General features: G+C 34.8%; 1 protein-coding gene across 1 annotated transcript in view; it reads left to right on the top strand.

Annotated features, from left to right (window-relative positions):
* The first annotated feature begins 2859 nt into the window (after nucleotides 1–2859).
* Nucleotides 2860–16648, top strand: part of LOC132565423 (excitatory amino acid transporter 1-like) — a 59102-nt gene continuing 45313 nt past the window's right edge. Inside the window, exon 1 of the mRNA XM_060230064.1 lies at nucleotides 2860–3371. Within this exon, the coding sequence (XP_060086047.1) occupies nucleotides 2860–3371 (512 nt within the window). The remainder of the gene's footprint in view (nucleotides 3372–16648) is intronic.

Here is a 16648-nt window from a genome sequence, read left to right as displayed (position 1 = left end):
CATATCACAGAGAAAAAACATTATGATGTATGACGGGTGTGTTTGAACTCTAAACCTTTCTAATATGTTCTTTACAGTTTCTTGTTCTGGAATTTATTTTCTTTTTCAGTTGACTGCTGTCATTTTTTTACAATATATTCATATCCATTAGTTAGAAATCTATAAGCAGTAGTTTTAGTTTAATGAGAGAAAGGTTAAGTATTATAGATGTATGGAAGCTAAAGAATGGAGCAACTGGGCAAGTGCAGAAATCTCATCTGATATCGCAATGAAGATGAAAAGTAAAAGTGGGAAAACCCCGCAAAGCCTAGAACCACTCAGGATGTTATTTGACATTCTTTTCACCACTTCTTGGAAACTATTTATTGACGCTGTTAAAATGAACTCTGACATCAGTTTGCATCAAATACGATTTTATTTTGTGCTTAAGTGTCCAAAAACGATTTGATCCAGAAACTTTAGGACGTGGGTCGTAACAACCATTATTTTCCGTCTGAATGAGACAAAAAACTTGTGTGATAAAATGACTACAAAGAATATACCGCCACACTCCTTTAGAAAAATACAACCCACATTCTTGGGTCCATTCGGAGCCCATAGGCGCTGCACCAGTCTAGAACCCGTGTAAGGACAAATCGGTTTTTCCATTTTCAATTAACACGGGTAGCACCCTTTTTCTACCAACGGTTTCTGAACTGACAATTTGAACGTCATCTTTTTACGCTCTTCCACCAATCTTCTTGTTGGTACAGCATGCTTAAACGGCTTTACCCAGAATCCCCGACATGGTTCTCCCATTCTTATGTGTCACACCAACAAAAAAGCATTCCGGAAGGGCTGGTTTCTTGACGGGACGACTGTCCTCTTTATGTCCAGATAACCTGTCTGTAGTGTTAATCCGTACTCCTCTGTTGGTCATCTTATCGTTATACCTTGTTCCTTGCGGCCTGGAAGCCTTAGTCGAGTTATTCCAATTGATTTTTTCATGTTACTAATAATGCAAATGAAACTGTTAATTTGGCTCCCATTTATTATTTTCATTTTACTACTTTAGTAGTTATTCGGTATATTTTGTTAGTATTGTTTTATAACATGTATGTAAACATTGAAACAAAGTAGAACCACAAACAACTTTCGGACTACTGATTTCTGGGGGGACAGTACAATCATGTATTTTATGTTTCTTGGTTTTTTTTGCTAATTTGTTCCGCGCAATATTTTTTTAAAAGCTAAATCAAATTTTTTTTTATGTCATTCCAATTTATTTCAATTATTTTTGCCCGGAAGGAAGCTCCAAATAAAACTCCTAAACCAAGTAAGGGAACCTTTGCTTCCTGTGCCGCTTTAACTTTGAAAATTCGCGTTTGACAAGTTTTCCAGAAATGTGAAAATGATGTTTTCTCCTTCTTTTTCTAATTTCTTCAGGCATTCCGTTGTCCCAATGTAGTCTGACCTTGTTACCCGAATTTTACTAACACGTAGTCATTGAAACATTTGATAGAGACAGGTTACGAAAAAAACAACTATTTGGGTTTAATGTAGGTTTATTGCATCTGTCCAAGTGATTACTCCTCGTCCGAGATACTGCTTACGTCTCCTAGTCGCGGCTAATTCGGCTTAACGCTCAGCTGTGGTTTTGGGTGGAACGACTGGTTTGTTCACTATACTGTGACTTAATAGGGTGACCTAGATAACTGCAGCTGTATACTTGTAGTTTAATTTCATTATGTTCTCAAATATGCAGTCTGTTGTTATGGACAAGGAAAGAACAATATTGTTTAATTGCAAACACTGGTTCAGAAACCTCATATATGCCGCTCGAAAAACAAGTCATACATTTACATGTATGTCGTGACTACAATTTAATTAGTTGAATCGTTGAATGTGCATAAAAGAAAGAAATATCACTCCTTCATCTGAACGAAAATGTCAAGACACAACTCCGAACCACTTAAAATATGATTATTGAGATACTGCAGTGTTTATGTGACCTAATAAGTCCCAACGGACTCTGTTTACTAAGTCAATCAGCACAGCAGCCTAATAATGTATTGTATATATTTCATCTTTTCCGCATCCAGTAGGTGAATAGTTTGTGCTGAGAGTGGCGGGTAGTCTGTAGTATGAGCGGTGTTAGTGGTATACGGAGCGCGCATTACACTGCAATCGTCCCCGCTCTCTGTTGAGCGTACTGAAGCAATCCATAACAGCACAGGGCTCCAGACCGACCAATGCAGTAGAAGCATCGCCTCGGCGTATTACTACCTGATACTCATAGATCTTCTCTCATTAATTCATCTAAGGGTTTCTTTCCTTTATCGTTTTTTAATCCTGCTGCATACAGTGTAAGCACATGTCTTGGATATTAAACATCCCTTTATGATTAGTGGTTTGTGCAGTTCATGTGTGTTGATAGAGTTTTTATAAAACTAGAACGGACCAACATCGACAGGAGACGGCTCATACAGGTGGGAAACTGATGTATATTGTGTCGGAAGCGCCGTTACTGTTATCCAATACTTTTTATTGGTATTAAAAAACCACGTGGTATTACAATATTGCTTGCTGTTTTCCAACTGTGCCAGGTTTGATACGGAATTAACTTCAAGTTGTTTGCTGACTTCTACAAACCGTTCTTTTTAAGTTGATGTGGTTGTCTTGTTAATGATCCGTGAAAAGTTGTGAATAACCAAATTTACAATTGTGGAGTATTTTTAAGTGTATAGTGATTTGTGATTCTGATTTACTATTTTCTTTGTGTTTGGTATAAATCTGGAATGCAGAGCATTTTGGATTGAAGAGATAAAGGCATTGATATATTTTGGAAAAGAACGTGATTTGAGTAATTCTTAAAGCAAAATGATGGAACCCAACCAAGATCAGCAAAAAGTGAACACTCACATCGTTATTCCGGTCCCAGAGGAAGGAACAGGGCCGCGTAGAAATAAATGTAAGGAATCATGCCTTCAAAACGTGAAAGAAAACCTTATTCTGATTCTTTTGTTAGGATCTGTTGTACTTGGGGTGGCCATTGGGTTTGCGGTACGTTCTGGGACGGTTATGACAAAAAGAGAAATTATGTATCTGTCCTTTCCGGGAGAAATGTTGATGAGAATGTTGAAAATGTTGATCCTCCCGCTCATTGTGTCAAGTTTGATAGCGGGAATCGCCGGTCTGGATGCCAAGACATGTGGCAAGATGGGTTTGAGAACTATGGCCTACTTTGCGACCACTACACTTTTGGCGGTCATTTTGGGGATAACAATGGCCGTCATTATTCAGCCTGGACGAAATGCTGACCGGTCGAAAATTCAACGATATGGAAAGACCGAAAAACTTAATACCGCCGACACTTTCCTTGACCTTGTCAGGTAAGTTTTTTTTATAATTCTGCTTTGTTTATTTATCCTTACATAGAAAACCGGAAGCCAAGGTCAAGGTTGCTCAAAACAACAACATCAGTTATCTGTTTTACTACTTTAAATATCAACATAATTAATAAATCAAATTATGACATAAATTTCTGAATCCGAAAATTGACATCGATATCCTTTTGCAATTCAGTTTGGTTTGGAGCCAATGATACTTTTAATAACAATTTGATACCATCAGACAGCAACCATGTGAAGTATTACTTCTCGAAGGTTGAAAATGTCCTGGTGCATAATACGTTTATACAATATAGCACATGAAACCTGCGCAATATTAATCAGAGGAAATTTGTCCAATATGTTGCTTGTGTTTTCGGTAAATCAATTTTTGTTTTGTTTTGTATTGATCACTTCAAGCTGATATGTTTGATTACTGTGAAAAACCTGTATGCAATAACGTTCATTTCCTGCGGTTGTGTAATATAAATGAAAGATCTGAACAGTATATGTTTATTTGAGCCGACGAATACATCTCTAATCAACTCGTTATATATGTATCTGTTTATTGAATTATTATTAGTCCAGGAAAAATGTAAAACTTGTGGTTCATACAGCTGCGATTCAAAACACAACGTGGAATATGTAAAATAGAAAATATCCGTTTTTCATTTTGTTTTCTATGCTCTATTCATTTACACAAATATTTAGTTTCATTGCTTCCAAGAAATGGGAATACTACTTTAAAACGCATAATGATGCTAGTTTTAGATGTGTTATAATATATTGTTTGTGTGTAGAACACCATCATAAAATGGGAATGTATGCATTTCGTAACTGAATCTGGTAATAAATAAATATCAGCGATCATTATAACGAAAAGTAAAGAAAAAGAAAAATATTACACACAATTAAGATCAAGAGGTTTTTTTAACGGGATCATAGATTTACATTAGATATTACATAAGAGATGCGGGTTTACCTCAACACAAAAAACAGTGACGTATGGATGTGATCTGTATTGAATCACCGGTATTGCTATTTATTGCACAGTAGATGATGTCTGATATCACGTGATATACCATGTGTCTACAATCATTCCTATTCTATTTTTACACGTGATCGACAGATGCCTTCACGAGATTGAGAATTGCATAAATGTGGAATGGAATTTTTACTCAAGTTTTTATGTTTCAAAATGTTCGTGACTGTTTTAATTTGCCACCACTAATTACGTGAGTAAATTTACTATCGCAAAAATTGTCTTTAGCTTGAAAATGTTTGTGAAAATGAATATTTTCAAGAAATAATCATTTTCGCTGCAAAAGCTGATGGCTAGTACTCCATCAGTAGAATTTCCTGATTGACACCAGACACTCTTTCAGTAAAGCTAGCAACATATGTGTTGTTTTTCCCCTTTTTGCAATCGGAAATTTACTTTTCATTTTTTCATAAGTTTTCTTTCAGAAAGTTTTTTTTTAAGAATAATAATATATTCAAACACATTAAATGTATCATTGATTGTCTGATATTCTTTAAACGTAGATTAGACATAACATTTATAATGATGTAAACATGCGAGTCAGTTGTAACATATTGTCGATTGATAGTACACGCCCACATGTGTATTTACATTTTAATTGTGTCACCATATTCGTCTACATTATGATATGAGTTACTTCAGCGCGATTAGAAACTTATACTGACGCTATATTGTTTCCCAAATTTTCAATTCTCACTATAATCATGACCCTAAGACATTATAAATCCTTAATAAACTGATGTTAATTTCGGAATGAAGGAAAGTGGATTGTGTTTATTGAGTTTTACAACTGGTATCGTTAACAATAGATATCTGCACCCACTCTTATATACACTGTACTTGATGGTAAGAGAAGATAGTAGCGTTATGATAATTAAAATCAATAATTAAAACATTCCCTGCTAATTAGATTTAATTTATTAACAAGTCCTTGACGCTATAAGTAAATGAGGTTTCTGTTGGGTGTTACTGTTAAATGTCATCCGGACGTTGAGAACAATAGTACATTTAAATATTCAGTGTACAACGCTACTTTCTCCAGTGTTGTTCAACACTACAGCAAGCTCATTTATGTATGATATTTAATTTTTTCTCAAACCAGCAACTTGCATTATTTATCTAAGTTAATTGCAGACTGAATTTTATGACATGATTGTTAGCTTCATGCATCGCCCTGTGAAAAGTCAGTGCCATTTTGAGGTAGAGCTACTTCACTGAACAACATACGGGATGTCCACAACATGTTATCAGGGCAAAATGTCTCCCAAAAGATACAACCACGACAGCAGAGCCCAGTCCTCACAGCTTACCGAGAAACACACGCCACAGGTATCGAACATCGTACCTTGGGTTGCCTAGGCCAGCTCTACCGACTGAGCTGTCAGAACAGAATTTAAACATTACATGATAAGACTTATTGAACCAATTTAGTAGCACTTCTCTAATCAACACAAAGTCAGTAATTATGACTATTGTTTGTATTCAAATCGCGTACTTCGGAAGGAAATGACCGATGAACGAAATCAATTATATATACAGTATATCTTAAACGAAAGATACTCCTTTCTTTTGATAGGAGATGATCGCAATCGGTCAAATACAAAAATTGAAGACATATTTGTGGATGTGGATTAACCGTATCATTGAATAAATCAGGTGGAAAGTAAAAACTAATGTATACAAAAATATTTTATAAATGGATTCTTCGAAATTGATCATTCAGAAGAAATATTCTACAGTGCAAATCAATTATGAATGAAAATTATTTGCAACTTTAAAGCTTTATCAACATCATCAGTTCAGATTTTTGTTTGGCTATCGCACCTCCCCACCTTAATTCCTTTCCTTTCGATCACTCCGAATTTTCTCCTATGCTTCAAAAATTAGGTCATTGGCATCATTAAAGGACGAAATAGCTGTATGGTGCTGTTCATAATTCATTGTCTGAATCTGTTTTTAAAGGTGCTATCAATTTCTGTATCCTATTTCATAATCTTAGAGATAACCTTATGATAAAGCATAGGATGTTTTCCAATAAATTATGAGTACCTTAATTATAAATTTCATATAAAAGTTATATCGCATACATTTTTGTATTCCAATCAATGGCCTATTTTTTCAAAATGAACATTAAGATAAAATTTGAGCGTTCCAAAATACTTCCGCTTACAATCAACCTTTGTTTTTTAAAATCCGAAATCTTGTCCAGAAAATAAATATAAATTTCAGGTCAACTATAATTGATGAATAAAAAAGTAATGCAAAAACGCTAAACGAAACTTATCTTATTGAAACAACCAAACGAAACCTTGTATATTAAAGTCCATGTCACTTGTATCCGTTTGCCATGCAATCAAGTGAACCTACAGTATAAGATTAATGCCGATGTTTAGTGGTGTTATTGTGAAACTTATTTCCACAACAAATACTCCCATCCATCTTCTTTCTCGTTGCAATTTGTAACCCAACGGATTTGGCTTTTTCTGCAACAAGTAATACAAAATACAATCAATCTAAAAAAAAAGAGGAAAGAAAAACATTATCTTGTGTATATTGATGACACAGTCCAAACGCTCCATGTGTTCGGATTGTGTTAGACACAGCTACGATACTGTCTGTTTCCGTTACAGCTTTAGTAAGGTCCATAGGGACCATTTCACAACAGGGACACCAGACATACTAGCTCCTACGTATCAATAATACATTGATCAACCACGCATAGCAAAAAGAGCGCGCTTCCCATTCTGTGACAAACAATACACAAGACTTTTTAACATGATGTTGGAGCTGCCAATAACATAGACTATATTATATCCGAGTATAACGAGTTGATGAGCCCTACAGGTATTTAAACAAACAAAATTTAAACAATCGGATGTTCAACTGTTGTGTTATTGTCAAGCTGATTCAGAAAACATTTCACTGTGAGCAATATTTTACAATAGGACAATCGATTAACATATTGTTATAGATGACCTTCATCAAGATCAAACTAAAATAATAGAATAAAACAATGCAGAGAAGTAAAGGTAAATGGGGTTTATATTTGCAATCAACAAACAATCCCTGGAGACGATATTGCCTATATACATTTAAAGGGAAGGCGCCGCCATTATATTTGAATTCTGATGAAGTTTTCGTGGTAAAAGGTCCTATATATAGTCAGTTTTAATTGTTAGACATATCATGCAGTGAATAGTCATGGTTATTAAGAAACAGGTTTGGTAGCCAGTGTTTGCATTATCATATGCAATTATTTACATATGCTATCAGTTTGTGGTTAATAGATATAACAGAAAGACTAAAGGTTTTTACTAAACACAACATGCTGAACATTGTATTATATGTTGTTATTCACCTGTGTCTTTTGTTCAATCTTTGTAGTGCAGAAGGAAATATGGTCTATTGAAATAAAGTTTTTTCGTAGTGTTATTATACTTGATATGACTGCAAGTGGTATTTTGGCAAATCTCATAGAACCTTGAATTGCAACTATATCGAGTATGCCTATATTAAAAAAACATTTCAGTATCTGTATTTACAAACCCAACAGCAGTGTTGGCAATATTAATTACATATCAGTGACATCGAGTGAAACACATAATTGAATATGATGAAATAAATCGAGAGCCGGAAATGGCCACTAAGAACACTGTGAAGTCACAATACATTGGAATCAGTAGCAATCATGATATTAGGTCTCTAGTGTTGTATTGAATGACAGTGGGCAAATGTAAATAAATACTTGGTTTTATGCCCTAGTTATTGATGTATATTTTGTTCTATTCCACGGGATTACATTTAGTTATAATGTGGTCTTTAAAAATAGCGCGATATCGATTACCCAGCAAATACAGCGAGTCAAAACCAAATTTTAAAAAAACTTCTATATGCCTGTATCATCACCAATGTATGGATATGCGGAAATTTGATAACTGAATAGGGCAGCAACCCAGAAAAATGCGAAATATTAGAGTTAGTAACTCTACATCTATATGATATAGTATGTTATTATATAGATTCGCTTACACAACCAACTGACATTATTTTCTTGTGTAAATAACAGTACAATAGAGATTGTAATTAATCATTCCATTCATTTGGAACAAGCACCTTCGTGTGTTTACAATCATCGGTACATTTAACACGATGTCTGATGTAAATGTCAATATATTTTCTGATGCATGGATGATTGATCATGATAATTGTTTCATCGTTATATTTAAAGTCTTGTCCTTGGGCAAGGCACTTTACACTAATTGCTCTTGATGACAGGCGACGGACGTCCCGTATATTGTTCATTTAGGTATCCGCCAGATATTAGAAAATATCCTGCCTAAAAATAACCCTGGCTGTGCACGAGGCGATAAACACAGTAAGCAATGAAACGTACAGAAAATAACATTTTTTTCAACATATTGAAAAGGAAGATTACTGCTGTTACTATATAGTAACGAATACTTGCAAAACAACAAGAAAGGCAAACATGTGACCATAATCACAATCCAAACGCAAATTCAATGTAACTAGGGCAAAATATAAACAAACAAAAGCAAGATTTACACGGAGACCCATGAAATAGAATAAGACCAGAATACGCTTACTATTCTGCTTCATCGGCGACACCTGCTATGTAAATATTTTCCGATCCAAGTTAGTAATATCACGTTCTGAAACGAGAACAAATAATGCAGTAACGGAACCAACAGGCAAAAAAATCAGCATAAAAAACGTCAAACCTCATATCGTACAAAGAAATGAAATATTTTTCAATGAGAAACAATACAAACACCGAGTCAAATCAACGAGAGATATGACCTCTTAGTTCAGTCAATTATTGACTAGATTAGTTATAATCCACTTTAAATAACCTACACTATGTTTCCAAATTAATTTTCCTTTTCTATATAGCAACCTACCGGTTCATCGATATAATGTTAACATGAAGAGATGTCGGAATGCTCTTGTTTTTGAACAAACTGACATATTAAAGGAATTTAATGTAACATTTTGTCAATTCGACAAATTGTCAGCTATCAAAATCAACATTTTAACTTTACTTAGATATTTTGAAAGACTACGGGGAAAATATTCAAATGTGAAAGTACTCTGTGGTTGCCAAGGCTTTGAAGCGGTTTTTAATAATGCCTCTTTCATGTATGGATGTAATAAACAATTATGAAAAAAAACTAGTGTGTGTCAGGGAAATAATTTTACTAAATTAGCTTTTCATTATAGTTAATTCCATAATTTGGTAAGTGTATGTGTTCCAAGGGTTTAATCAAAACCTCTTGTCATTTACCACGATTAAACTATATATTGCTGCTGATTTAGAGGTTTTGTTTGGGATTGCACGCCTTTGCAATAGCTACATTCATATGTACACCAGGGCTGTTATAGTGAAATCACATTGAAATGTCACGACAATGCTACTCTCTGACGAGTCATATTATATTGACAACGGGGCCAACAGTTTTTATTGCTTGTTATTGTAAGTTAGCCTGTCAAGCACAGAACACAGTATTCAGTACTGATTTTGTAGTATTTCTGTTTGTCGCGGTCTTGGCTTCTCGGAGTGCACTTGCTGCTTCCGTCTCTTGGTCATCAAGAGTGGTTAATACAAGGTGATAGGAATAATACTTGAATTAATAAATTAAAATTGTAAAATTTTCTTAATGCGATATTTCATCATAAACATTGAAAACGTTAACAATTAAACGCATGAAATTTCACAATCATTTTCAAATCCCTTCTTACGAAAATTCGTTAAGTTCTGCTTTTATTTATACACATTTATTTTTCTGAACAATAGTGGTTGGTCGATTGTCTCAGGGTGATATCAGTAAGTGACACTAAATCGTGGTCCTTGGCTTACACCAGATGAAGACTCCTGGCACTAGCATTCAGGCGTTTGATACAACTAGTTTCACTGTTGTTATATATGTAACATTTGCAATTTATATGCAGGCGTAATTGTAGTCCCCTTATTGTTTAATTACAGAACTTTACATTTAGAGGTAACCGATGATTTTTACAGTAAATATGTAAATACGAGACAAAGAAAATAAAAATAAACAACTAACTCGATTATCAAATGGACACAGAAACCAGAGTGAAAAACAGACAACCATATATCTATGTCCGACTGTAGATGTAATGGAACATATCATCGGAATGAAAATAACACTTGCAAAATGTAAGTTGCCGACTCTAAATTGTATAACACTGTTATCGCATTCTGTATGCACCGCATGTGCAGTTCGTGTGTTATCTCACGTAGTCCAACGTGACACCGTGTGTTACTGAGGCCACGTGAAAAAGGATACTCTCAGTTGCTGTTTTACAAATGTTGTATATAACATGATCCGCGGACACAGTGTTTCTGTGAACTTAGTTGTAACGATTACGTAACCCCCATCACCAAAATTCCCCAAATTTGTAACCTGTAATCTGTAAAGGGATATTCTAGCACGTAAAATGTATACTTGTAATTATGAAATAAGAGGAGATACTAATATGCGAAACGTGATAACATACACGTACTAGAATGCTATGCAACATGTTAAGAATACTCGTAAATAGAAAACCAGGTAAGTTTCATGAGAAACCTTGCATAAATTGTCGCAATTTAAGTATAAACAGGGGGATGATACCATTAAGCTTGACTGATATATGCAGGCCATTACAAGGACGTTTTACTATGTATAAGGAGGGGTTTTATTTCGACTTTTTTTGTTAACAAGTTCGGGGAATTAGGGCAAGGATTAAACCTACCTAAAACGAGAAAAAAAGTTTTACTGTATATTTTAGGCTTTTTCCGATTTAAATGAGAGGCATTTCATAAGGAATTAATTGTGAAGAAAGGAAAGACAAAACGTGAGATTTAATTTTTGAAAACGAGTGGCAGTATATCAAAGCTTAATCTAGGCATGGCATCGCAGTTTTAATGTATGTATAACAGAGGAGCATTTAATTGGGGATTTACCGCAATTTGAATGATATCCTTTTAGGCATTCTATGTCTGAAAATCTGTATTCCATGTGAAATAGGATGTTGTACATGATAAGGAACAGGATCTTGTCGGATTAAATAAATGTCTTCCTCTAACACATACGTGCATTTGGAGACCCAGATAATAATGAAATGTTTCAAACGACCAATAATTTAAACCACCCATGGCTTGTCTCTCTAGACGGTATCACAAGAGCTCAACTTTTCCAGACTGATAAATTGACGTTTAATAGGAGTGATATTTACGTTTTTTGTAAGAAAAGATGAAAATACCAGAAGCAGTTTCGGCTTTTAAGAGTTTGTCCAGACCAATTTTACTTGACGGTTTTCTTTGGCACCACAGGTCCTTTACATACCAAGAAGTGTTTTTCCTTCAATTAAGTATTTCTGAACGCAGGAGGCTCCTTCCAATCGTGCAAAAACATTATTCTACTTCCGCCTTATATAAGAATTAATCCTTTGTCATTAAAAAGAGCTGTGGGTGTATTACACTGATTGTTGACAACAGTGGCATTCTAAGACGCGGTCACATTTATCTTGGCCCTTTACGTATTGTGTTAATGCAGGTTTCAGTATTTAATTAGGGATCCATTTACTCGTCTTGTAGTGTAAGACACAAGCATTTACAAATTTAATATGTAAGTTTGTTTTTGATCTTTATCCCAAAATTAAATCATAATTTATCTTCTAGAATCAAATTTTCAAATTTCTCTACTTGCTTTTAATAGATCTTCAATATTACCCATTTAATCAGATTTGTTTCGTCAGCGTTAAAGGTACACATGAGAATTTGTCTGAATTCAACACGTAATGAATACCTCAGTTTTCTATACTAAACAGCTGTTTTTCTGGCTTCCTTCAAAATTCAAAGATAAGGCAAATTGCTTAATTATAACTAAAAGCTCTTATCAACGAAATTTCAGTGAGGCTAAGATGGAACTTCACCAAAACATATATATCAATGTCGTATTATGTTACAGTGTTTTTCATATAGTCGGCGATAATTTTGATATTCTGATATCTTACAGTGTTTACCCATCGCCAGTGGCGTCCAAAACTGACATACTTGACAGCTAATGATTTTTTCAGGGCTGTTTTCGTGATAATAAAATGCTTGATTGTATGTAGAAAGTTACTGATTAATTTCAAGAGTTGTAGTGATACATGTATGATACATGTATACCTACATGCAGGTTGATCAACTGACCTTTCACTGAGTTTATGCTTTAGCTCATGTTTCACCCGGTCTGACAAACATTCTAAAGTACCCATTTATCGCCATAAATAACATACCAATTTATGATAGCTGTAATGAAACGTCATACACCTTACCATAACTTAATCATAAATAGCGGTCAATGATACTGTGTTTTGGTCCCAAAGATTTGCCGTAACATTAAATTATTATATGGACCAGACGAATGTTTATGAAATTTCGAATATTAGACATATACAGATAATATAGATTAACCCATTTAAAGAATGGTAAAATTCAAGTGTTTTTTTTTTACAGTATTCTTAAGCAAGAATATCGCTTTCCATTGCTTCTTAAAGTACAATCATAAACAACATACATAGCTTTAACACCTGCAGATCCCACTGCTTTATGATAATGTGCGACCTAGGAACATTATGTTGTCTCTCTTTTCTATATCCCTTTTCTTCCCTAATTGATCTGTTGAAGCTACATTGATTTTAACCTTTGAGATGAGCATTCACCCTTTGGAAGAATGCGATATGAATGGTACTTTACTCTCCTTGCTAGCTAGTCACTCATCATACTTTTAATGAGACGTGTTGGGGTTTCATTCTATTGTGTAAATGCTATAATATTTCGGTGTGATAACACTTTATCGTCAATAGCGGCCGCCTCTTGTATCCGTGTTGCACCTCTTTCCGAAATAATCCACCGGTGTTAACTATTGAATAATTCAAGCAAATTTGCAACGTATCGATGAGGAACCTGTTCTTAAATGCAAATGGTTGATAGTCATCTATCTCGTCAGTAAATGAATTTGTCTTTTCAAAATATGTTTTTGTAGGAAACGTAGAATACCAATAAACGCAAATCAATGATGCATTTAGTCGACAGAGCTTCATGTTGTTATTCTTGTATGAGAAAATAGAAATTATATGTGTTTGCTTTGCCGTGTCAACACCGGATTTAGCCTGGGAATCCATATTTTCGAGAGGAAGAGTTGCTTTTGTACCACGGTACGCTGTAACAAGGTTCGATGTGTGCTTGGGCTAGTACTCAATTCGTTGCTGTATATCGACAATAGACTTACCGGGACGAGGTTCACTGATATACATTGTTGCATTTATGAAACTATACACAGAAGATGGGCATTGCCAGTGAGAGCTATTGATATATCATCCACGATCAATAGGAGTACCTGACTCTCATTACCGGCAAAATCTGATTAAGTTCGTCAAATCTGCTCAACAGGAGAATGGCATGCCATCCCCATCAACTGATGAGCAACGAAACGCAACAGAGACGTTGACCTGCTAGCGCGTGAAACGCACGTGTGTATTCATCAAACGGTACACCCCGGTTAATGACATTAATCCTCTATTTAGACTAAATGTATGTTGCTCATGGTAAGAAAGGTATTGGTCGATTGGGAGTTCTGAAGTAGACGACTAATGGTCAGACATGTGAATAGGTATTTGTGAAAAAGGGAGGCAATTTAAGAAGTTAAGATTAATGTAGTGCTTATGTAGTGGTTACAACACACAATTTTTGTATCAAAAATCCAAACTCATAAATATTCTACAATTGTTTTATTGTTTGTCCTTCAGTCCTTTACGCAAGCTGTATTGTGGCTCTATCCAGTAATTATACTAGAAAACAAGGTTAATAAAATTTCAAAACCTGATTAGAAATGTAATTTCTACTTGTCATATGCTATTATTTCACAAGTCATTAAGCAATGACATATTAAATATAGCCTTGTTTTCATCAGTGGTAAACATTGTATGATCATATGAGGCGATTTGACTTAGAATTTTATCTCAATTCTGAGATCTTTCTTATCAATGTTCTTCTTAGTCTATAATGACATTACCTCGTTTTCGCCTTTGGGAGATTTACATCCGCCATTGATATACCAGAGTCATCAAAATGTTACTTTTCTCTCGGCATTGATGGTACGCACGAAGACCGATAAGCCCTTTGTCAGCAAAATATAGCCAGGTCGGCTGTCATGCTACTACCTTCAAGTTTACTTTGCAGAGCGATGCCATCGATGTATGGATACCGTTGAGAAACTCCAAACAAATGTAGACCAGTAATCTTAAAAAACTAATCCTTTTAGAAGACCGAAAGATACTTCTTTCACTCGATAATTAGTAACCATGTGTTTTCGGCGTCTATCTTTGTGTTCACTGATGCGCCCGTCATAACAATATTTGAAGGTTTTTTTGTTGGCCATCGATTTCTAGTAGGCTGTCCTGATTACAGATGGCTATAACTCTTAAAGATCTAAACAATTATGGTATAGGTTCAGAAGCTATATGAGCAAACCGAGTTTTTCTTCTTTGTTTCTCCTTAAGCATTGCCTTATTTTGGGCCTTCGAATTGGAGTTCGAATTCCATATCCAAGTCAGTAAAAGAGCATACCAAAGTCAATATTATTCGGTGAAATGACAATTTTAAAACGGACCATAAAAGTCACCTAATTGCGGAGTTAAGGTGCCCACGATTCCTCCCAAAACAGATGTGACGCATCCATTGGAAAACTTGGGATTTTCATCTTTTCTTCCCTTTTTCTATGTGCTTTGTTTCTCACTCTTGCTGTCCCCTTGACAACCGTCCTCGTATGAACCTGGATGCTGAAAGGTTGCTATACTCCATCAAAACAAATTAAACCAAGCAACAAAGCAACTCGGAACGTGCCTACTCTCAATATCTCCTTTTGAGTAAATGTGACTTATGTGAGGATTTAACCATTTTTTTTATATGAAAACGACAATAATTAGGAAACATTTAGGAATTTTCTTTCTATAAATGTACCTGTTCATTTTCGTTAGCAATGCTTCCCTATATGTTTTGTTTTAAAGCTTAATTCTGCAAGGTAAAAGGCTTAAGGTGATGGTTAGTTATACCACCTTCACTAAGAGCCCGTTATCAGGTGTCATCATCTTCATTTTACCACAGCCATTTCGAAGATATCAAACTCTTAATAAACAATTAAAAGTCTTACCGTAAAAATAACTAGAATATTCGGTAATATCAATGACAGAGGTGACGTAAGTTTTTGTTGAAGAGCAATAAAGATATGGCGCTTATGACGTATCTTGGCATCCAGAAACAAATCTAACTATCGCTTAAGGGGAAGAATTCACAAAAAGATTTGAGCAGAGTCAATACCGTCTGAGCTCTGTTGACACGATTTAGCAAGGCGCATGACAGCTCAGTACAACACGTCTTCATGTGCAGATTGAAGCAAAGGAATATATGACATTGATTACAACGAAACGAAGGCTGGTCTACGTATTCGGGCGTATGTCACGGCTCTTTCTGTTGATTTATTGTCCATAGAAAATAGGATATATATTAATGAAAAAGTCATTGAAGGGAATATTACTGTGATATCGCTATCGATTCCAATGGTTAATGTGTCTGCTCCAGCACTGACCAGTGGTCATCACAAACCCTAGTCGGGAAAAGCAATTGGCACGACGAATTGAAAAGGGCTGTAATTTCTTTGTTTACATCATGTTATCTTCTTGCTGAGAATTGGTAAATCATTATATGTTTTTGAACTTTTAATGGAAATCGATCAATTTATCATATGTTGTTAAACTTTTAATAGAAATCGATCAATTTATTATATGTTGTTTAACTTTTAATGGAAATCGATCAATTTATTATATGTTTTTGAACTTTTAATGGAAATCGATCAATTTATCATATGTTGTTAAACTTTTAATAGAAATCGATCAATTTATTATATGTTGTTTAACTTTTAATGGAAATCGATCAATTTATCATATGCTGTTAAACTTTTAATTGAAATCGATCAATTTGTTATATGTCGTTAAACTTTTAATGGAATTTTGTCAATCAATTGTATCTAGTTAACAAACTCAGTAAAACATCAAATGACAATTTAGGAATGTGTCTACTTGTTTGTTTTGGGGTTGTACGTTCTTTCAACAGTCAGCGTCATATGAAGACGATGACTACGGATGATTGGACCACTGATTTTAGGAATACATG

Source organism: Ylistrum balloti, unplaced genomic scaffold (genome assembly GCF_031769215.1).
Source record: "Ylistrum balloti isolate Yb309-2 unplaced genomic scaffold, AGI_CSIRO_Ybal_v1 Utg369722, whole genome shotgun sequence".
NCBI classification, from domain to species: domain Eukaryota; kingdom Metazoa; phylum Mollusca; class Bivalvia; order Pectinida; family Pectinidae; genus Ylistrum; species Ylistrum balloti.
The sequence above is the reverse complement of the archived record's forward strand: the minus strand, read 5'-3'. Positions and strand labels throughout refer to the sequence as shown.